General features: G+C 42.1%; 1 protein-coding gene across 1 annotated transcript in view; it reads right to left on the reverse strand.

The window, feature by feature from the left end:
- PRIMA1 (proline rich membrane anchor 1) overlaps nt 1–23,366 on the reverse strand; it is a 630,582-nt gene that overhangs the window by 370,607 nt on the left and 236,609 nt on the right. The window contains exon 3 of the mRNA XM_086937714.1: nt 22,926–23,070. Coding sequence (XP_086793840.1) covers nt 22,926–23,070 — 145 coding nt within the window. The remainder of the gene's footprint in view (nt 1–22,925; nt 23,071–23,366) is intronic.

Consider the following 23,366-nt stretch of genomic DNA (forward strand, 5'->3'; position numbering starts at 1 on the left):
CAGGTAAAATACCATGCAAAAATAATCCACACTAGATCAGAAAAATAGAGCTTCATTTAATGAACAGAACAAGACCAAAATGACAAATACAGCCCTTAGAGTCATAAAGCACCAATCCGAACTATCTGGTTGTGCTGGACCATGTCAAATATGAAAAGTCAAGCTGACCACGATGGAGAGCAAGTCGAATACTACAAACTGTACCTTCATGGACAAAGCATTGACATCGAGGAGCAGGCTGCGAGAAATGGTCGGAGGCCATACGTTGGTTCTGAGTCACGCAGTGGAGGGGTGCGTCATTTTCAAACTCCTGACGATGAAGGCAATGAGTCATCGTCAAGCGTCCTTGTCAGTGCTGTGAAGGCTGCTTTTAATACATAAGGGGGGCAGTGGTCCAGAGGGGAGTCAGATCTGACCTTTGCTAGTAGGTCGCGCAAGGTCTCTGTGTCAATGGGCGGAAAAGAATCAAGAGAGTAGGGATTCCTGGGCGTGGGAGGGGCAATTTCTAAAGATGTAGGGGATGGAATACTGGTTTTGATGGCAACAATTTTATCAATGAAGAAATTGTTCAGAGAGTTGCAGAGGGCCTGTGACGGCGTATGTTTGCATTGCACTCTCTCTGGATTGGACAGTTCATCTACAATTGCGAAAATGTATTTGGCTTGGTTGTTTGAGATTAGGATTCTCGAGGGGAAATTAACTGCCTTAGCTGTGGAGATTGCCTTTTTATATTCTTTCAAGGCCAATAGGTAGGTAATTTTACCTGCATGTGAATAGTCCTGCCTCCACTTTCTTTCTGATTGGCGGAGAGTGAGTTTTAGTTGTTTGAGATTGGGAGAGAACCATCTATGCTCCTCATGATGGCGGGTTACTCTAATTTGTTTAAGTGGGGCATGTTCATTGCTGGCCACTAAATCACCACCCCATTTTCTGAATTGTTTTTGGCCACTATAGGTGTGGCAGGGTATACTCAGACATGAGTCCCTTGCTCACTGCACCATCAGGATTCAAGCAAGCCGGGCCGACGACGGCTGAAATGCCAGAAACCGGTCCCCGGAAGCTTGTCTCCTTTCCAGTGAAGAATTGGCTTGGTAGTCTGGTCTGCCCTGTTCCCATGATGCACTGGGCCAGGGACAGACTAATTTGCATGTAGCCAGGTTCTGAGCTGGGATGGTGCAGTGAGCTAAAAAACGGTGATGGATCAAGCCCTGATCTTTGGACTGGGTAAGAGTGGTCTGCTTAATTCGGACACTCTGTTCATCACCACCCCCTTTTCTGAATTGTTTTTGGCCACTATAGGTGTGGCAGGGTATACTCAGACATGAGTCCCTTGCTCACTGCACCATCAGGATTCAAGCAAGCCGGGCCGACGACGGCTGAAATGCCAGAAACCGGTCTCCGGAAGCTTGTCTCCTTTCCAGTGAAGAATTGGCTTGGTAGTCTGGTCTGCCCTGTTCCCATGATGCAGTGGGCCAGGGACAGACTAATTTGCATGTAGCCAAGTTCTGAGCTGGGATGGTGCAGTGAGCTAAAAAACGGTGATGGATCAAGCCCTGATCTTTGGACTGGGTAAGAGTGGTCTGCTTAATTCGGACACTCTGTTCATCACCACCCCCTTTTCTGAATTGTTTTTGGCCACTATAGGTGTGGCAGGGTATACTCAGACATGAGTCCCTTGCTCACTGCACCATCAGGATTCAAGCAAGCCGGGCCGACGACGGCTGAAATGCCAGAAACCGGTCCCCGGAAGCTTGTCTCCTTTCCAGTGAAGAATCGGCTTGGTAGTCTGGTCTGCCCTGTTCCCATGATGCACTGGGCCAGGGACAGACTAATTTGCATGTAGCCAGGTTCTGAGCTGGGATGGTGCAGTGAGCTAAAAAACGGTGATGGATCAAGCCCTGATCTTTGGACTGGGTAAGAGTGGTCTGCTTAATTCGGACACTCTGTTCATCACCACCCCCTTTTCTGAATTGTTTTTGGCCACTAAATCATCTGCCCATGTGAGGTTGAAACATCTATCAGAACTTCAGAGCCCAAAATCTACCATCCCAGCATCAATTAATTGAGAGACTACTATCTGCTGGATTGTTGTGAAACTTGCATGGGAATGTGTGATGGATACTTGTCTTGTTTTGTGCTTCCTAGGGCAGAACACAGGTTTCAGGATCAAGAAAAGTTTAGCACAGAGGTAATTAAGTTGGTGGAAGTAGGAAAGAGATTCCTCAAAATGGAATAACAGAAGCCCTATTAGCTTAACAACCTTGTTGCTCGTTTAATCTGTTCAATCCGAAATATCAAATTCTCAAGGGACACAGCTGTCCTATGTTTACAGTGGTAAAGTCAAATAGCTGATCTTGTAAAACTTGGATTTACCTGCTGTACTTCTCCAATCAGTCATTACATTGTGCAGCCACCAGTATCCTATCAGTCTGTTATATTCGTACTTGCTCAAGTCTGGCCTGAGGTCAAAAACATGATCTTTCAATTTCTATTCTACAGGGAGGTTGCTAAATTCAAATTTATAGATGAAATGTACACAAAGTAGATCTAAGTGTGAGATAGAACTGTGCCAATATGACCATTCATCATTGCCATCCTATAGTGCCTTCTGATAGCCATTACAAGCAACATTTCCATTATGGTCTTCAGAGCAATGTTGTCTCGTGGCATTCAATCTGCTCTCTGTTCTGTGTTTGGAATGCAGACAGTACTACTAGCGGACTTGGGTATGAGTTGTATAATAGTTTATGAGCTAGATGACCACTTCAAGTGAATCCGGCTTCTGACATTTGTTTTTAGTGGCCACAATTTCTAAAAATCACATTGATGATTTCATACCTTCACTGTGTGGTTGCGAATGAAGGAAAGTGGTGGAAGACCTATTTTACCGAACTACATTGAACACATTCTGCATTCAATGGGGACATTTTTCATCTCACATTCCATTAAATATTTATCTTTGACCACATAATGACTAACTTCATTATTTCAGCCTATCTATCCCAGTCTTAACATGAAAATAGAACTCAAGGGGTACACCTACCCTTGTATAAATCAGATATCAAGAGAAAATCAAATTCATCAAGTCTTAATTTTTGTATTTTTTTCCAGATAGCCAACACATTATTAACTAAGACAAGAAAATTGTTTTCCAAAGCTGCAATAGTCCATTAATTTACTCAAGTTACTTGTATCATCAAGGTGCTAACAACAAGATAAAATAAATTAAGAATAGTTATAAACACATTGCGATTTTGGTTGTGAAATATCTTTTGAAGAAAATGAAATAATGAGAAATAAATCAAACACTCTTTTTCTTTAATCCTTCAGATTATGGATTGCTCTTGATTTGGTCACCATCTTCTGAAACACACATTCATTGATTATACAAGTTGAATACAGGTGTTCCCCTTTAGAAAAAAGAATTCCATGAATTCAACGAAAATTGGAAAACGGAATCTAGACTCATATACAAAGGCAAAATAAACGTTAGCATTACCATATAGTGAAATTCTCAAAAGAAAAGGTTATCAATGGACCAAGGGGCACATGCATCAAAGGAAACTGCATTCGCAAATGGTGCGAATCGCAAAATTCGGCCCTTTGCGAATGCAATTTCCATTTTTGGGATGCATTAAAATTTTTGTAATTTTCGCAATTTAAGAAATTGCAAAATTGCGATTTCTTAAATTGCGATTGCATTTAAGGAATCTCAAATTGAGATTCCTTAAATGCAATGCATCAAACTCTAAAAATTTGCGAATTCGCAAATAAGGGGAGCAAATTACCATGAAGTTGACCTTCATGGTAATTTGCGAAAACTTTGAAAAATGCACTATAGTGCATTTTTCAAAGTTCCATTTTACACACACATGCCCTTGGGGCATATGAGTGTGCAAAATGTACTTCTAAGCAGATTTCAGGGGTGCAACAGGGTGTCATTTGGACACCCCTGCACCCTTGAAGTTGCATTCTTAATTTGCGAATTTCTAATGGTGAATTGCAAATTAAGAATGTCTTTCCATTCATTCCTATGGGCCTCTAGGCCCATATGAATGGATGGGGAGGTATTCCTTAATTGCGATTCTCAATTAGAGAATCGCAATTAAGGAATTTTAAGAAATCGCTATTTTTATAGCAATTTCTTGATGCATTGCAGTTTGCAATTCCTTAATTGCGATTCCTTATTTTTCGCAATTAAGGAATCGCAAAATGCAATATTGATGCATGTGCCATTAGTCTTTAGCCTTCATTTCAAGTTTTAAATCACTGATTTTACGCAATCTTAAAGTTTTCTCATGCATATAAGGATTAATCTATAAACTCACACCAACAATCTGGCTAGAAATGCAAAATGTAAACCAAGACTTCCTTTGTTGGATAAACCATTTCGTCCATGAAGCAAATTAAAGAATATGAGCAAGCTGCTAGAATTATGCAGACTTCACTTTGGCAACTCCCTTCCCAATGGTGGACCTGCATTTATTATACACAAAATACAACTCCTCCAAAATTCTGATGCAAGGCCTATTTTATGTCTTCACCCAAGAGAACACTCCAATTCTGCAATCTCTTCACCGTCTGCCTATAGCTAGACAGACAAGCAATGGGCAAAGCACCCTGCACTGTCAACAGAGCCTCCTAGGGAAAAGTGCTGCCATACCTACGAGTTAAATTTAACCAATACAAACCAAACAGAAAACTGCGCTCCAGGCTTGCCCCACTTATCATGCTATTTTACCATCAGAAATCAGTAGGAGGCACTGCTTTCTCAATACGAGCCCCCAAGCTGTGGAACTCACTGGCAGGGAGCATTAGAGTTCCCTGCTATTGACAACTATATTGTGACTAAAGTTGTCACTCCATGGGAAAACGCCCTATTATGAGATGAGACAAGTCTGGGGTTGCTAATTGTTTGATTAGTTGCCAAGATACCCATTAAGTACCGTCTCTGAGCCCCAGTGTTGTTTTATCCTTGGCACCCTGTTGCCATCTATCTGTTAGAGGGAGGGATTGTTCCTTCTTGGCTTCCCCATATCTTTTAGTTCTTTGATGCTCTTTTTGTATTTTCTTTTTTTCATTTTTCAATTTTTTCATTCCTATTCTGTTGTTCTTTTCACTGAGGATTCCAGATACAGAGCCTAGTAGTTCCTTGTCCTCAGTATAGTAGAACAATGCTACGTACATTTTTTAGGAAGGTGTCTGTTTCTTCTATAACGTTTCTCTGTGGTTAGTTGTATTTCTATTTTATTCACCTGTCCTGAGTACAGCTGAATGACGCTATCTATCCATTAAAAAGATGGTGGGTGTATTTTCTCCATAGTGTTGTTATGTATTTAGTTTCTATCTCTATTCTACTTTGAAGGAGCAAGATGGCAGATTGAAGTCACCACGGAGTGCAGCAGAGTGGTGGTCTCTCCCGCACACATTGTAGAAGACTAAAAGATAGTGCTTTTTTCTTAAAAATACCTTTGGACACTGGAGCTGTTGTGGATCTATGGAGCTGACAAGCGGGAGAGCTGAGGATAAGCGATGAGAAGCGAGCCTCGGTCCAGGTGCATAAGAGCGAAGAGGCAGATGTGGCGTCCTTGCAAGACATGGATTAGGTGGTTGCTGCAGACCGCGCAGATGCCTGTGTGGAGAGCAGTGGGCTGGTTGGCATTTGACTGGTCGTGCCTGCTGCTAACGGTCGCTCCTTCAATAACATTGTCATCAGAGGCAGGAACAGAGGCTGTATTGCAGAGCGGAATGGCGTCACCCAAGAACCCTCTGAGAACCCCTCGAACTGGCAGGAATGCCGCTACAGGAGAAACAGGCAATGCTGGCAGTGAGGCGACGGTGGTGGAGAAAACAGGTCAGACTGTCAGCATGCCATTAATATCAATGCCACAGTTTCTAAAAGCAGCTGAGTTTCTTGTTGGTAATGTAGAGAAGGAGAAGGAGTCTATTTGCCAAAAATGTGACTGTGGTTCCGCCAGTAGTAATTTCACTTTGCAACACAGTTTCTAGTGATAATGAGACTTTCAGCGCTCCCGGAGACAATATGGTGTCAGATGCAGGTGCAGATGGGGCGGCTGCAATATTAAATGTAGATCTAGGGGGGGGAGAGGTTAATAACATATTAGAGCCTTCTAACTCCACGTTAGTTGAGCCGCCAGGCGTGACTGGAAGAGTGACTGGAATATCGGAAAAAGAGCCAGCTAATCTATTTGATTCTTCTAGCATAGCTAATGCACTGAGAGTTATGTAAGTTTGCCAAACACATCAAATCCTGGGAAATATTCTACTAACACTTTGAGTGCTGATGCGGAGGCAGAACTGGGGGTAAAGGTGTGTGCCCCCATAAATAGCATGGCTGATGATACAGTTGTATGCGAGGATTCAGGCTCCAATGAAGAGTATGAGGAACTAACATAGATTGTAACTAGAACCCCTTCGGATACAGGCAAGGGAACTGGGGGCAGGACAGGAAAGGGGAAGTTTAAAAACAAAATTTGAAAAAACGACTGGTGGGCAGAGTACTGTAACCCCAAGAGGGAAAGCCATTGCTGATAATACTCCCTTGCGGAAGTGGGTGCAAGCAAAGAGCGGTGTTAAGACTATGGTTAAGACTGTGGCACTGCGGCTCTCAGGTAGTATCCCCACGGAGGGAAATCTTATGAAGGCCCAGCCGTCTATTACATCTGCACTTGATAGCTCCAAGCTGGATTCCCTGGATGAGAATCAAACCACACTTCCAGTTGTAGCATCTGCCTCCAGTTCGGTTAATTTCATAGAAGGTTCCAATCTGACTCAAGCAGCTACTCAGTTAAGAGACAGGGCTATGGCGAGCCAATTAGATGCGCCATCATCACTTGGCCTGATATTACCGATGCTTAATGAACAAAGACATGAAGCACAACAGCACTATCTACAGGTGCGTGAAGATAATGGCAGAATGCAACGCTCTCTGCATGAGATGGCGGGCAAACTAGGGGGGCTGACTCAGGAGATTTCAGAGCTGCAACAAAGGGTTGTGGGCACTGAAGAACTGTCAGCTCGTACAGAGGATCTTGCGAACAAGCATGATGCTCAGATTATAAGTATGCAGGCCAAGTTAGAAGACATGGAAAATCGGTGCAGCGACACATTTTCTGACTTTTTGGAATCACAGAAGAGGCTGAAGGGGCAGATCCAAGGGCTTATATAGTCCAATTATTCCAAAAGGCATTCCCCATCTCTCTGACTGGGACTGGGACTCGCAGCTGTAAAAGGTCCACAGACTACCGTTAGTCCATAGGAATAAGGGAGGTCAATACCCTCGGCCTTTCTTGATTTTATCTGGGAAATTTCTTACTGAGACAAGCTGTTTCATTGAAGGCTCGCCCTAATACTCCAGCCTCAATCGAATCTGTCACTTTTTTTGTCAGGTGAGACTTAAGCAAAATTACAATGGAAAAACGCTGGAAACTGCAACAGTACATAGACTCATTTAAAGCTCTTGGTGGCCAAGCCTTTCTGCAAGAACCAGCGTGGCTAAAAGTACTCAAAAATGGCCATACATATTTTTCATGGATGAAAAGGAAGCTGAACATCATTGGCCAAGTGGCAAGGAGAAGCCACAGAGACGTAGCAGACTATGTGGTCTTCATTAATAATTATGGACAATGGGTAAATAGTATAGAGTTGTCGAGGGGTTTTCAGGGGAGTTGAGAAAAATCAAGTGGGGTTGTTAGTGAGCTTTTCGGGTTTTCCCTTTTTTCAGTTTTTCCTTTCTTGTTTCTCTCCCTCCCTCTTGAGTCTGATGACATCCATACATATTTGCAAACTAGTGCCTTGAATCATACTGAGGATGATCAATCATACTTGTTAACCTGAGATATTACACTAGCGGAAATCAAACTGGCAGTCTCTGCTCTACCCTCGGGTAAAGCATCAGGAGAGGATTCAATTCCTCTGGAGGTATGTAAGGTATGCATGGACGAGCTAGCCCCATTGTTTAGTTTGGTAGCTAGGCATATTGGATCTGGAGGAAAAGCTCCTAAATCGTGGAATATTTTTCAGATTGTGTTTAAAAAAAAAACAAAAAACAGCTGATGAATGCAGATAGACCCATATCACTTATAAACACTGACGCGAAAATATTTGCAAAAGTGTGGTCGACTCGCCTGGCACTGATAATGCCTGGCCTGGTGTCCCCACAACAACATGGGTTCATCCTAGGAAGGGACCTCACGGCCCATGTAAATAGGCCGTAATAGCATTTGATGTCGCAAGAGTTAAGTCAACGCCACTCGGTTTGATACTATTACACGCTTAGAAAGCGTTCGACCGAGTGTGGTGGAACTTTCTCTGGGCTACATTAGCAATATTTGGAAATAAAGGCCAGCTTCTACAATGGATGCAAGCCTTGTATGACCATCCTAGCGTGAAAATCAGCTATGCCGGGTTGCAATCGTCGAAGTTTTTATTATTGCGGGGGACTTGTCAAGGGAGCCCTATGTCACCTTTATTATTTGCCCTGTCCAAGGAACCATTTTTGGTGGCCTAACAAAATCAATTCGGAATAATTTCTATTATCTCTGGTTCGCATTCTCTTAAAATTAAGGTGTATGCAGATGACATCGCAGTATACTCAGTAGATGCGGGGGAAGCAATGAAGGGGATAATTCTGGAGGCAAGGAGATTTGGGGCTATTTCAGGCTACAGACTGAACACTAATAAAACCCAAACAGTGATGAACTATAAACCTCCAACTCCAATGCAAGGAGTTTGTAATACTGCTACTTACTTAGGGATCAGAGTCTCAGCAAATTTAGATGAGATAGTTGCGCTAAACTACGAACCATTATTGAAAGAAACAGTTATCTCATTAAAAAAGTCGCACAAAGTCCCTTTAGGTATAAGTGGGCAGATACATTTAATAAAAATGAAGATCCTGCCTAAATTTCTTTATTTGTTTTGGTCCATTCCCTTGCTTATCAATAACTCATTTTTTAAACGCCTAGATGGTATATTTAGCAGTTTTATCTGGGGCTATAAAAAAGCATGTCGCGCAATTGAGCTACTAAAACGCCTATTCAATCAGGGGGGCCTCGTTTTCCAGATTTTCAATTATATTTTTGGTCAGCTTTTTTAGGACGTATGAGCAGTTTACTAAGTCCTAGTAACGAATTGTTTTTTATGTATTTATGTTGGGAGAAGAATCTAATATGTTCCTGTACAGAACTAACGATCCAAACTATTATAAGCGGGTCAAATTTAAGACTGCACAGGATAGTGTAATTATTTGGTGGGCTATCCTTAACAAATGTAAAACATCGCTTTATCATCCCAAACTTCCCTTAGGGGATAATCCAGCCCTCCCGGGAATTTTACGAAGTATGAAGCTCACTGCTGTACTAGACTCTGATATACGGGACTGTATTTATATGTCTAAGGCTAAATCATTGATTAGTACTGGATATAAAAGTCTTAAATCTTATATATAAGATGATTGTGTGAGACTAGCTGTGCAATGGAGTCAAAAAATGGGGACCAATATCACTGCTAATACTACCTTGTCTTTACTAAGTCGGTACATTCCTCTAACCTGAGATTACAGCAGTATAGAACTATTTGTTCATTATATCATTCTCCTGAAAGGATAGCAAAATTGTCATTAAATACCCCTAATAGTGATCGGACTAAGTGCCCAAAGTGCGACTTATTCGCAGCTGATTTGCAACATATGTTTTTTCAATGTCCGGTACTAAGAGAGTTCTGGCGAAGGGTTGTTCCAATTCTGTCTCAGAAACTTGGTAGATCCATATCATTTACAGTATTGGATGTGATGTTGGAGGGACAGAACAGGGACTCTAGCCAGAAAGACCTAATAACTATTTTACTGGCTTGTGCTAGACTAACAATAACCCGGGTCTGGATCTCGCGGAGCCCACCGTTGGCTCTGGAGTGGTGGGGCCTGGTTAAAGAAACATATGATATGGAACTTGCACTTGCTAAAATGAGGGGGAACCGATCATTATGCAAATTGGAAAAAATGTGGGGAACATTTATGTAAAGATTTGCCCCTTTTTCTTCTCTCTACCTTTGGTTCCTTTTTCCTTTTTCGCTTTTTTCCTCGTTTAATAAATCCTTACAACTTCATTTTTTTTTTAAATATATTGATGTCATGCAACTGTCTATTGTTTATTGCTATTTCCTCATGTTGATAACAAAAAAAACAAGCTCTATTGGTTCCTTGTGTGTATGTGCAGGTTCTTGTTAGACGTACGTATGGCCGTGAGCATCTTGATTGGTGAGAAACTCCTTTTTTTCTAATCCTCAGCCGGAACCAGTTTTTGTTTTCCAGCCTTTTTTTCCCATAGCTGGTGGCCCTTTATTGATGGGGGTTTTCTTTAACAGATATGAATGGCTGACGGGCTTTCTTGGATGATAATAATTATGTTTATGCCCAGGTGCACATCCGTGTACCAAACATTGAGCTCTCTTTATGTCTTTTCCTTCCACTCATGCAGAGTATGTCTCGTCCTACCAGGATCTATATAAAGACACATTCCCTTATCTTAGGGAACCTGTAAAATTCTGAGATGGCCTGTTCGCCTGATTTTTATCAAGGTTCATCACCAACTTGCTCTTTGTTTTTTCATTACGGTAAGACAAACACCACATAGGCCCGGCTTGTGCCTTTGAAACGGTAGTATGAAATTATTGCTCCCCTGTTTTCTCACATCTTCTAAACAGAGATTCTTCATATTTCTTATACACCAAACACAGCTGGTGTGCTCCTACCTTTAGCTCCCTCTGATAAGAGCCGAATTGATAGTGGTCCTTACCGCTGTAAGTATAGATAGAAATACCTTGATTTTAGGGCCCCATAATGGTGCATTGATACTGGATCTTCTAGGATCCACACTGAATAGACCAATACCAATTGCACTTTGTTTGAATTTACATTTGGCTACGTTCACTCATCCCGGTTTCTGTAATTTAAATACACATTCAATCTCACTCTTTTACTCTTGTATGGTATAAGAGATCTGATTTGCATGAATCTGTCTTTTACACCTTGTTTTCCCTTGGGAAAAAAGTTCTTGCTGTTTCAGTAAGTCATCTATTCCGACTATGTATGTTGCTTTTCTAGCCCATTGTTCTTCTGATTTACTCTCCTTTATTCTCCAAGGAACCCCCTGGTGACCCCTCCATGGAATTTTCCCCCATTGGTCCTTATTATATTTAGTTCTTTTGCGCCATGAACAAGGTTGACCTCGAAGACAGGTCTTTACTGAAATGCACGTCAAGGCTAATTCAACAAGCATCCAGACGAGGACATTTACCTCATTCGAGCACCATTGGATGGAGGAACCTTGGGAAGTGTATTATTTGAAACTTTGGAAGATTCAAAACAATGATTTGCTACTGCCTGATTTTTTCCTGGTTTGTAGAAAGTTATTCTTGGTTGTTTTTTATCAATGCGTGATATTTATGCTAGAATGACTGAAGTGTGGTATTTACTGGATATGCCTGTTTGAGTGAATGGTAGTCTGATTGAGTTGAGTTGGTGGTAATTCACCAGAGATTTCTCTGCATATCAATTTATATATTGTGTTCTTGACGTCTTTCTTTTGTTTATAATGTATAACAATAAATATACAATTTTTTTAAGTCAACAAAAATGAATACATTTGATATATTACATTTCATCAAATTATGAGGTTTGCAGGGATTTTGTGAGCTGTATTGTGACTTTTTGTACTTTCTTATATATGATTTGATACATTGTTTATGTTCGGTTACCAGACAGGGTTTTGTCTTGTTTGTAGATTGGTATATTTCCCCTGAACCTGCTGGTATACCCGTTTTCCGGTCCTTCTTTGTTTTGTTTTTGTGAGCAGTGTAAACCGGCCGGTCAATCCAACTTTGTTCCTTGAGCCCGTCGGCCAGTCGTATACCTATCATAATCCCATACGAATGGCATGTCCACCATCAGGATTATGATGTCTGTTTCCAACAACCTTTCAATGTCAGGCTCTCCGATATGGAAAGGCTGTCGGAAAGTTACTTTGGGTTCCCTAGCAGGGCTCCCATCCCTCTGCGGTCTACGGTTGTTGGCCTGGGGGCCACCTATCGTGCCCCCTAAAAATCCCAGCACCATGTGGCAGGCACAAACTCCCATTTCTCTATGTGAGTTTGTGCTGCGGGCAGTTTCCGCCCACCGCACAGGCTCCTATAAAGAAATGGGAGTTTGTGACTGCACTATGTGCACTCGCATTGTAATCTGATGTTCGGAACCGCCGACCTGCGGTCGGTCGGTTCCCACAACAAGATGGTGTCGCCAGAGGCAACTCCAACTATCATCCTAATAGATCCCATAATCTTTTTGTTTGTAGTAATTGTTTTATCGCAAGGTGACATCCAGAAAGGCTTAATGGGTCATTGAGTGTCACTGTATTCGATTCCCATATCTTTCTTTTTGTTGATGAGATGGGTGCTTAGATCCCATTCTCATTACATAGTTTTTTATCATGATATGTAATTTAAAAAGTCACCAACAGTATATAGGTATCCAACTAAATATGACTTGTACCTCTATGTTGACTCAAGACTATGCCCAGGTGATTGTGTTATTTGGCTTGCGTAGTTCCTGATTGTTGCATTCCGCTTAACTGTTGCACATTTCCTTTTTCCTCTAAGTTAGTTTTTATTTTTATTTTTAATTTATAATATCCACCCACATCACACTTCTTTGAGCAGAAAATGTTTTGTGGTAACTCTATGCCACCTACAAGAGATGTTCTGCTTTAACCAGTAACAGCCAATATCTCTTGCAGGACATTTGCACACAAAGTATGAGCTCATGCCCAATTTTCACAGAGACGACGACCAAGCTGCTTTTAGTGTCTTCGTGAAAAATACATGTACAATTCCAGGGAAAAAAGCACAACTCTGATGAATCATAACATCCTTTAGGTCGATTTAAACCTTCATGATAATATCCGAAGGATGAGTGAATTACAATATAAAATACTACAGATGTAAGGTGACAGTATCAACGGGTTCACCTTTCTAGGATGACCCCGCCATGTGAAATACCAAGGGCCAGAGGCTTTCCTGGAGCTATATGAAACCTTTCTCACAAATGTTTCTGCTGCTCATTCCTTTTGACAGCTAATGTGGCAGAGCCACTTCCCACAGAAAGGACTGGCATACCAATAGTCACGTGTATTGCAGCAGATGAAACAAAAGATACCCAATATCCCAAGAACAACTACTGCCTAAAAATAGCACTTCTAAAACATATTTAACTGTCCCCTCGATCTGCTCACACCCTTCCTTAGTCTAACTTTCTGACAAGGAGTACATCTTCTGTTCTGTAGAGACAATTGAAGGAAGTGAGCCCTTAATCAGTATTTAGACAGCAAATTAAAGGGTTTATATTTATAAATAACGACTCATTATACCAAAAATGCATTCTTTTATGTGGAATTGTAAGGAATATCCTGCCTAAACAAGTTGAAAATAATAGAAATGTTGAAATCAACAGAGTAACCCTCGCCCCATGGATTCTAATGTCTAGGGCGAAAATGTGTCCTTTCAGACACAAACTAACAACGAAATAAACTATCAAATATTCTTGGTAGAACGAATAGTAAAGTCAGAGAAGCAGGTGGTCTTGCATTGGCAAAAGTAATGCGAAGCATTAAAATGAAATGCATTTCATTCAGTAAGAACGTTAAGCACTGATCCATTGACATATGACTGGTCTTGTCTGTGCACAGGCTCATGGGGTTGTCTGGTGCTAGGACCACTCAGAACAGGGACAGAAAACGAATGCAATCAGTTCTCTGTCATCTGAAGTATGCGCAGGAGTACAAAGAAGAGAGGAGCCGCCCTCAAGCCCTTTAGCGCCCCCTCATGTTTTCCTACAGTCATACCTGAAGAGGAGACAGGACTTATATTCAGCTGTTTAATGTTCACTTCGGTTTGTTACATTCTACAGTCCCTCCTATCTCTCTAACCTCTCCCTCCTCCTCTCATTCTTGGTGCTCCTTGACATTCTCATGTTTGGTCTGTGTAAAGCTCCTGAATACCTGTCGGCTGACAAGGCACTATATGAAAACATAAAATAAGTAAAATGGAGAAGAAAGCGAGTGAGAATTACAGAGTGAAAGACTAAACTAGGGAGAAAAAGAGAGAGAGAAAGAGAAAGGGAAAATAAAATAAGGAAACAAGGAAAGGAAAATATAGGATGTACCGAAGACATAACCAGATAAGAGAAGGTTAAAACATTTGAGCAGCCATATATTACTATTGTGCCTTGTGTAACTGAAATGAAAATGTGCAACAATGCATTTGCTGCATATACTTATGTGTCACTTATGGCCCGTTTATTGCTTACTTTTTTTTTTAAAAAAAGACAGAAATGTAATTATATGGTGTTCTTAGTGCACTTATGATTTTTAGGCATTCCAAAGAATTTCAGGAGTACTTCTAAGATACTGCGACTGCTACACATTCCCTTGTGTCCTGACGTGTAAACATATTGCACATAGAAATGATCTACAGTTGTACATTTCCGCATGTGAAGACGTCACACAAAGGGGCATTTTCACTAGCAATCAAATACTATTTACTCCACTGGGAAAAAAGTTCTCCCTAGAGAAACTCACTGTGCAAACACACCCACTCAATTTTAGGAGCCCCCCCCCCCTCCCCTTCTCTTTTCCAGCATTAAAGACCATTTAATCATGTTCTTGACATTATTCAACGAGAATGACGAGCTTTAAATAATGTGCTACAAAACTATCTTAACCAGAAAAGGCACTCCAAAAATATTGGGACGATAAGTATCAGATTGTATATATAGGTTTACTATATTTAACTCCTTGTGCATTTTAACATTATATTTATATCTCCAAAGTACATATATGTGGAGTTAAAAAAGTTAATATATTCACTTGGCCCTGGAAACCAGAGCACGCACCTCACTCTCAATTACCCATGTGAAGAAATGTGTGGTTTGTAGTGCCACATGCAGTAGGCAATAATGGTTGAGTTTTAAATCCTGACAGGGCAGCTAGTGTCCCTCCAGTGCGTTCCTGCATAGTTTTGTTCTGGAAGGGTGCATTAGATACGCAAAAACATATGTTCCTGGCTCAGATTACGCTGCACAACATTATCAAATTCTTTTATGGTTTAACTTACTTTCCATCCTTTTATCTCAATATATTTCAGCAAATCTCACCTGCTGGAATTCTAAGTAGACAATTGTGGTGGAGCTGATATCAGCTTTCACAGTCTGCCCTGGCCTTACTCACTTACAGTTCATAATTTTCTTGCAGAGACAATTCACATATTTCCTCATGAGAGGGAATAATAGTCCTGATGTATGATCGGGCAGGTCTCAAATAGTGGGTTTAAAGACCACACAGACTCTCTGCTACCTGCTGAGTGTTTTGTAATGCTACTGATACACTAATCGACCTCATTGCACAATTAATATTCATATGGGTTTGCAAAAAATGTCTGCCTCATAAATATTAAGAGGGAAGGTCTCATTTTGTGAACTTCTACAAATGGACAGTACACCTCTATCCTGTCTTCCCATACCCTGTGTGTAATTTTTTTAAAAGCAGCCCCTGCCCATTAAAGAAACAACTGATGCATTCAGAAAACAATTACAGTCACAAAGCAAGGGACACTCCTTTCAATCCCCTCCTAATTTTGATTTATAATGAGTTACAGAACACCGTTTGTGAATCATAGACTTTTCACACTTACAAAGGAGGCTTAGTACATCAAAAACAATATTTTGCAATTATTGCATCAGAGATTTAGCATTTAAGAAAAGATTTTCATACATGAGGACCATGAATTCGAAAATGTTTCCAATTTCGAATGTACCAATCATTCTTTAAAAAGTGAATACGAATTCTACACCCCCCACCCCACCTCACAGTTCCACACCTGTGGAAGTTGATGCTGTTTTCATCCTGAGTCCATTAATCACAAAAGGGTACTCGAGGGTCAAAAGTAAGACAGGCTGATTAGCAGAGACAGAGACGGTGTAGCGCTCCCACTAGCCATATAACTGTGAAAGGAACAATGGAGAGCATGCCAGATCAAGAACAGTGTCTGGTCTCTGGCTCCCATCAGTCACCACTCGGAACCGCCCTTCATCATTTGGGGCTCCGAGGACCAGCACTATACTGGATCTTGGTTTCACAACAGAAAGGAATGAACCTTCCTGTTGGTAAGTAAGTGTTGGTGTAATGGTAAAGACCATATGTGTTGGTGAAGTAACTGACAGGGATAAAAAGTGTAGTGTGCAGTGCAAGGAAAACCAGGAAGGGTAGGGAGGAGTGAATAAAATTGGTTAAAAGGAGCAAAAAGATAGTTTAATAGGGTGTAGCTCCTAATACCAATATTAAAAGATAGCCAAGACAGGGTAAAGCTATGACCTGTCTAGTGGTGTAACGTGGTCGACATGTTTCAGCAAATATTGGCCAATAGCCTTGCTTTCTTCAGGACAACAAATATACCGCTACTGCAAACAAAACACCAAGTGTGACAGATAAGTGAAAAATAATTAAAAAGAAGGAACGACATAGAAAAGTCACCTGGAACTCCAGGTGTGTCTATTCCGAATCTTCTCACTGGATCAGCAATGGGCTGAAAAAATAATAAAAAGCATGGCATGAGCTGAAGTCCCATCCCTGTCTGAGAATAGCCTGTCATTTGCACCTGTTGCAAACGTCAACATGGGCGTAGTTCATGTCACGGGATCTGAACAGTCACATTGACAAAGCTAGTGTATACCAACATTCACAGAAATTGAAACTTTTCAAGTTTCACAAGATCCTTCTTACCTGGTCAGTAAGAAGTGTATACCTCACCTCGCCTGGCCACGGCTCAGGACTGGTGAAGCACCGCTCTAAAAAGGTGAATAAATTCAAAAGAAAGAATCATCCACCATGTAATGCCTGAAATTCAGTCAAAGCGAACCATTACAGATGCTAGTAATTAATGAAAAAGAAGCGGAGGATGTTATGTCCGCTTCGCAATTGGAGAATATGCCATATTCATGAGCCAGTATAGAATACTTCCTTAAGTGCCAACTAAATGGTGCCAACAAAGTAAAAAGCCCATTCAAGTCTCACACACCGAGGATCGTGGGTGCCCCGTGGGCAAAGAGCCGCCAAACCCCAGAGCACAACCCCGAAATCAAAAGCGACCCGCTGAATAGCGGAACGCTTACCAAACATGCGTGTCACCGCTCGGAGCCGTTAGCAGACATTGCAGCGACCACTCACCTATCCGTCGGTACTTCCTAGCGGCATCTGTGCCGTCTGGGGAGGTACCGACGGTCTGATTCTATCGGAATTATATTCCGTCTAGCCTCATTGGCCGATTCTGAGCACGTGACGCGTCATTCTGAGCGTCACGCGTCCAAAAAGCTACGAAGGCCCTGATTGGTGCAGCTTGCCGGTCAGCCCACCAATGGCAGGTCAACGAATTCGGCGATGTAAACAAAGCATCGGAGAGCCTAGCCCACTGATCTATCGTAATATTTACACTAATAGACAAAAACGGGATGGTGCAGCCGCGGCAAAAAGCGTTAAGTACATCACCTGGTTAGACTGATTAGGCACCACATAGCAGCAAACTTGGCAATGCAATGCAAAGCGTGACGTGATGGCAACAAAGAATTTATAATTTGTGACCATATCGAAAATGCAACTAATGTACATGATAAAAAGGTGTGCAATCGAAAATGCAAATAATGTGCATGATTTAAGAGGTGTGATAACGGACTCAAAGTCATAAGGAAGAGTCTCAAGCTGGCTATGATATATAAGGCATAATTGCTAGATGGAAAAAGCAAGGGTATACATAGCAATGTTATACAAAAGGGTATCTGCCAGATAAAAAGCTACTGAGTCATATCTCTGAAGGCTAAGTTGTCACGTGAACTTCATCCTCAGTGAAATGGTTTAAAATGATGACCACGGAATGTCATCATTCAGTCCTGTACGATCGCTACCTAATCTCAACACCCATCTCTGTTCCTTTTTGTGCAGAAAATCACTCACATTCGTGACGTGAGAGGGAATGAACGGTTTTTCTAAGACCGTCCATTTGAAAGAAGTGGGTGAGTGATTTAGTGCAATGAAGTGGTTAGTCAGCTTGGTGGCCTGTCTCCTGCAGTTAATGGTACTTCTGTGCTCAGATAGCCGCACCTTTATTTTGCGAGTGGTCATCCCCACATACCTAAGATTACACGGGCAGGTTATGAGATAGATTAACCGGTCGCTGTTGCAGTTGGTGAATTTCAGCTGTCTCCAGGGCCTGGAGGTCCCGATGTCTATCTCTGTGGTTCTTGAAGTTTGGGCACATGATTGACAAGTGCCACAGGGATGGTGGCCAGACACTGGCGGTAGATCCCAAAGGGTACCAATTGCTCTCGGAGTTTCATCTCGGGGTCTGGTGTGTACCATTCTGTCCCGTAGGTTGGGTCCCCTTTTGAAGGAGAATAGTGGTTGTGGAATCGACTGCGGTCCTGAGTTTAAGATGGACCAGCGTTTCTTGACCGCTTTCTTAATGTTATGGGACAGTGTTCCAAAGGTATGTACAAAGGTCAGCCTTTCGAGAGGTGCTTTAGGGGTGGTTGGTTCTAATAGTGCTGCCCTGTTGTTGTTACTGGCACGTTTCATGGCTCGATGTACCAAGCGGGGAGGATATTTTCTTTCGATGAGTTGGGTTTGGAGTACAGAGGAATGTGTCCTGAAGGCCGTGTTGGTGGAACAATTTCTTTGGACTCTCAAAAACTGTCCAAACGGAAGATTGTCCCGCAGGGACTTAGGATGGTGGCTATCATACAACAGCAAAGAATTTCTGGACATAGGTTTCCTGTACAATTCAGACTGTAAACCCGTAGGTGTGGCCTTGATCATAAGATCAAGAAATGCTAGCTGGTTTTCGCCAATCTCAATCGTAAATCGTAGAAAAGCATTTCTGCTATTAAGCCAACCCAGGAAGTCTTGACAACTTTCCCTGGAGCCCCGCCACACCACCAAAATGTCATCAATATATCGTCTCCATGTTCTAATATGTTCACGATATGGGTTGGACTCATTGAGGACAAACCGTTGTTCGAAGTAGTGTACGTAAAGGTTTGCCAGGCTGGGGGCATAAACACTCCCCATGCTGGTTCCAGACACTTGTAAATAGATGTTGTCTTCGAACTTAAAAAAGTTCCTCTTCATGGCTAAGGTTGCACAGGCCATGATGAAATGTACTGGAGTGATGGTGTCTCTCTCGGTGGTATCAAGTAGGGAATGGATGACCGAGGGTTTCGTCCTGGGGTATTGAGGTGTATAATGCCTCTACATCAAACGAGACCAAAAGGTCCGTATCGATGTTAAAATTGAGGTCAGGTAGTAAGCGTAGGACGTCGGTGGTATCCTTGAGGTAAGTCGGCATAGTTTGGACCATGGGGCGTAAAAAGTGGTCAACAAACGTAGACAAGGGTTCCAAAACGGACCCAATGCCCGATATGATGGGTCTGCCTGGTGGTGGGCGTTTCTCCTTATGTACTTTAGGTAGTATATAAAAGTAAGGAGTCACCGGATGTTCAGTATTAAGGAACCTGGCCTCTGGCTCAGTCACCCATCCTTCGTTCAGTGCCTCTTCCGTCATGTCGCGAATCGTCCTCTGAAGATCTGGTGTGGGGTCTTGGTCCAATAGGCGATATGATCTAACATCGCTGAGTTGTCGAAGGCATTCGGCCCTGTATGTATCAGTGTCGAGGATGACGATGGCTCCTCCCTTATCGGCTGGCTTTATCGTTATAGTTTTGTCAACTGATAGAGATTTAAGAGCCTGGTGCTCAGCCTTGGGTAAATTGCAAAACGTTTTCCTTTCGTGTTCGAAGAGCTCATCGATGTCCCTTTCAATAGCCTGTTCAAAGGCCAAGACATTAGCTGGCATAAGATGAGTTGGTGGATTAAAAGTTGATTTAGGTTTTAGTCCAGTGTTAGCCATTGATTCTTCTTGGTCCACTTTCTCTTTGTCCAAAAAGAAGAAGTGTAATCGCACCTTTCTGATGAACTTGGCCAGTTCAACACGAGTTTCAAAATGTTCATTTCTGTATGTAGGAACGAAACCCAGTCCTCTGTTAAGAGCCGTTAACTCAATCTGAGTTAGAGAGCGGCTACTAAGATTGATCACGATGCTATCTCCGTGGGGGTTTGTTCTTTGTTCCTGGCCGTGGTGCTCCGTAAGTTCCGAGTCGAGCTCGTTGTTGGCGGAGAGTTGAATTGCACTTGGGGTTGTGCTGGTGTTTTGGCTGTGGATTGGCCTCTCCTCCTGCCCCGTGACCTGCCGTGGCCATACCCTAAAAAAGGCTGCCCACTAAAGTTGGTTGGAAAGGCTGGTGGAAAGTTGGGAGGGAAGGGACCCATAGGAGGTTGAAAGGGATTCTGTTGATTGGGAGGAAAACCAGGAGCCCCATATTGCCAAGGGTTTGGTGGCCACCACTGTTGTGGGCCCTGATTGTGTTGGTTACCTCGCCAAAACTGATTGAAATTTCTTCTACCACGTCCTCTATTTGGTCTAGATGAATTGTCACTGCCAGAGTCACTGCCCGTGGTGCTACCATCTGAGTCAGAAGTACCATAGTTGGAGCTTGTTTTGCGACTATTGGAGTTGTACACTGGCGGTACATAAGAGTCGCTAGTGTAAGGATATACTCGTTCAAATTTGAATTTATCCAAGTCCTTCTTGAACTTTTCCATCTTAGTAAAAAGTATGTGGTCTTTATAGTCGCTATTACTCTTGTCAGACTCCTCTTTTTTCTTCCGAAAGATTTTGTCTGAGAGGGTAGTTTTGATCTTAGATTCAGTGATCTGTATCTCGATCAATATAGCATCGGCTGCAGATTTGGAAGTTTTAATGATCAAGATCAGCCAATCCCTCGTGCAACGCCAAGCAATCATTGCCCAGCTCTTCAAGAACTCTTTATCATTTAGAAATAGTCTGGGGGCATTGGTAACTAAAAGCCCAGTGGGGGCACAGTCGTTACGTAAGTACTGGGCCATGATGGTACCATGTAAAGATGTTCTAGTCATGGATTTTTTAAGGCCTAACAGCTTGCCCCATTCCTCTTCGCTAGTTATCACCGTTTGGGGTGTGACATCTAGTAGGTCTGGAAAATCGGCCAAGGCCAACTGAAGGTCCGCATCATCAAATGACAGACCATGATTTTCCGCCATAATTACTAGACTTAATGTGTTCAACACAAGACAAAATACAAGCACTACAAAGAGCGAGAGAACCCACCCAACTGTGGGTGGAAACAATGTAGTCTACTTACGATCACTACACTAACAAAGGGTCCGCAGTCCAGCGACTGCTCACAAATATCCAAACAACACACAGTAAAGGGGACCCACGGGCAATTTATTGACCAGCTCTGAGTACATGCCCACCTTAACATTAATCACAAAAGGGTACTCGAGGGTCAAAAGTAAGACAGGCTGATTAGCAGAGACAGAGACGGTGTAGCGCTCCCACTAGCCATATAACTGTGAAAGGAGTCCATACATATCCACCAATAACAGACTAACAGTTTTTACTTTTACACAGATCTCTGCGTGATTATCATACAACACATTACTTGGTCCTGATAGGCTTAGGTTGAATCGTAAGACGTGACCGTGAATGTACATTTTATGTTCAGTTACTAGAATCCATGCAGAACAGTTCTACCTTTTATATGGTCCTGTAGTCCTTTCAGAGTCCGAGCACCTTTATAAATCGGACTACTGAAGGTGGGCTTGAGCCATTGAGACAGGCCATAGATGCTCACATTTAACATCTGTGAAATGTGTTGTTTAGTGATGTTTTGCACCGGTTGATTTCAATTTGGGGATGACAAATTGCCTGATTGGTTAATGGATCTGTATAGAGCATTATGTGTATGGATGCCTCTTGCTACAAACTATAGGGCTGATGAGCATTACTAACTAGAGTACGCTATTGATGCAAATAGTGCACAAGTGGACATGGTATTTTCAAATGTATCTGTCATACTAGAAAACAAGATGAACCTCAGGTTAAACCACCGCAGTCTTTTTCACCCACACAGCGTACTTTCCACCGCAAAACCTACGAACCACTTGAAGCACAATATTCCATGCCCGGATCATTGGGTCACTGATAAAGCTGGTCTATTGCGTGGCTACATTTAACATTCCATTAGTTTCATGGCTTATGCTTTGATTTCTCAATAATACTTTCTCAACCCGACACATCGACTTACGGAGAGATCACCACACAGCGAGCGCATTACCGCCACACCTAATGCGTTCTGTGCCACGAGCAAGTTCATAGTATCCCCTGACGAAGGGCCACAATAGAGCCCGAAATGCATTGGGACACATGATCATTATAATGTGCTTGTATTGGATGTGGAACTTGAGAAAGTATTATTGAGAAATCAAAGCATAAGCCATGAAACTAATGGAATGTTAAACCAACAATGAACTTTTGATGCTTTACTGATGATTAAATCGTAAAATGAAGTAGACTCTTGCAGTCATTTGTGCAATGCTGGGAGGTGTTCTACCCCAACACAGGGTAGCCACGCAATAGACTGTATATTATATACGCTGTTTGGACTCGACAGCGATTCCACATGAGCACGCCACAGACCATTAATTGGAAGTAAACAGATCACCTAGCAGTGCCAGCCCAAATCATTGTCTTTGTCAGTTCACTGATAAAGCTCTCACGAGCATGGATTGCTAACTTGAATACAACAAACCTTAATACGCAAGGACTGTGACACATATAAAGAGAATAAACACTAAAAAGGCTAGATAAAGAGGGGCAAGGGAAATCCATTGGACGAAGGTCATAAAACAAAATACAGAACGTTTACTTACTAATGATTAAACGAGGAGGCAGCGGCGGTGGCGGAGGAGGTGGGAATGGAGGGCGTAGTCTACAATGGCAAACCTGCTGGCAGCTTTCGGCTACCTTCTCTGATGAAGACCTGGAACAAGACTTCTGGATTTCACCCTGAGCAAACTGTAGGGAAAAAAAAAGTTAATTTGCTGTGATTCACTTATTAAAAAAGCAAATCTTGAACACAGAAATTCAAGAAAAAAGTCAACTATGTTGTACAAAATTATTATGAAACCGATCTAAAGTGCATATTTACGACAGTTTCATCATATTATTACATTAAATCATATATTCGTACATTATAAACATATTAACTACTCCATACACCAATCTTATGATTGCTTCCGCATGACATCATACAAAATAGCCCTTATTCTTGAATTAATCTTACTTATTGGTGGCAGCTCAGGCAAAAAGTA

This window comes from Lissotriton vulgaris, chromosome 9 (assembly GCF_964263255.1).
Source record: "Lissotriton vulgaris chromosome 9, aLisVul1.2, whole genome shotgun sequence".
NCBI classification, from domain to species: domain Eukaryota; kingdom Metazoa; phylum Chordata; class Amphibia; order Caudata; family Salamandridae; genus Lissotriton; species Lissotriton vulgaris.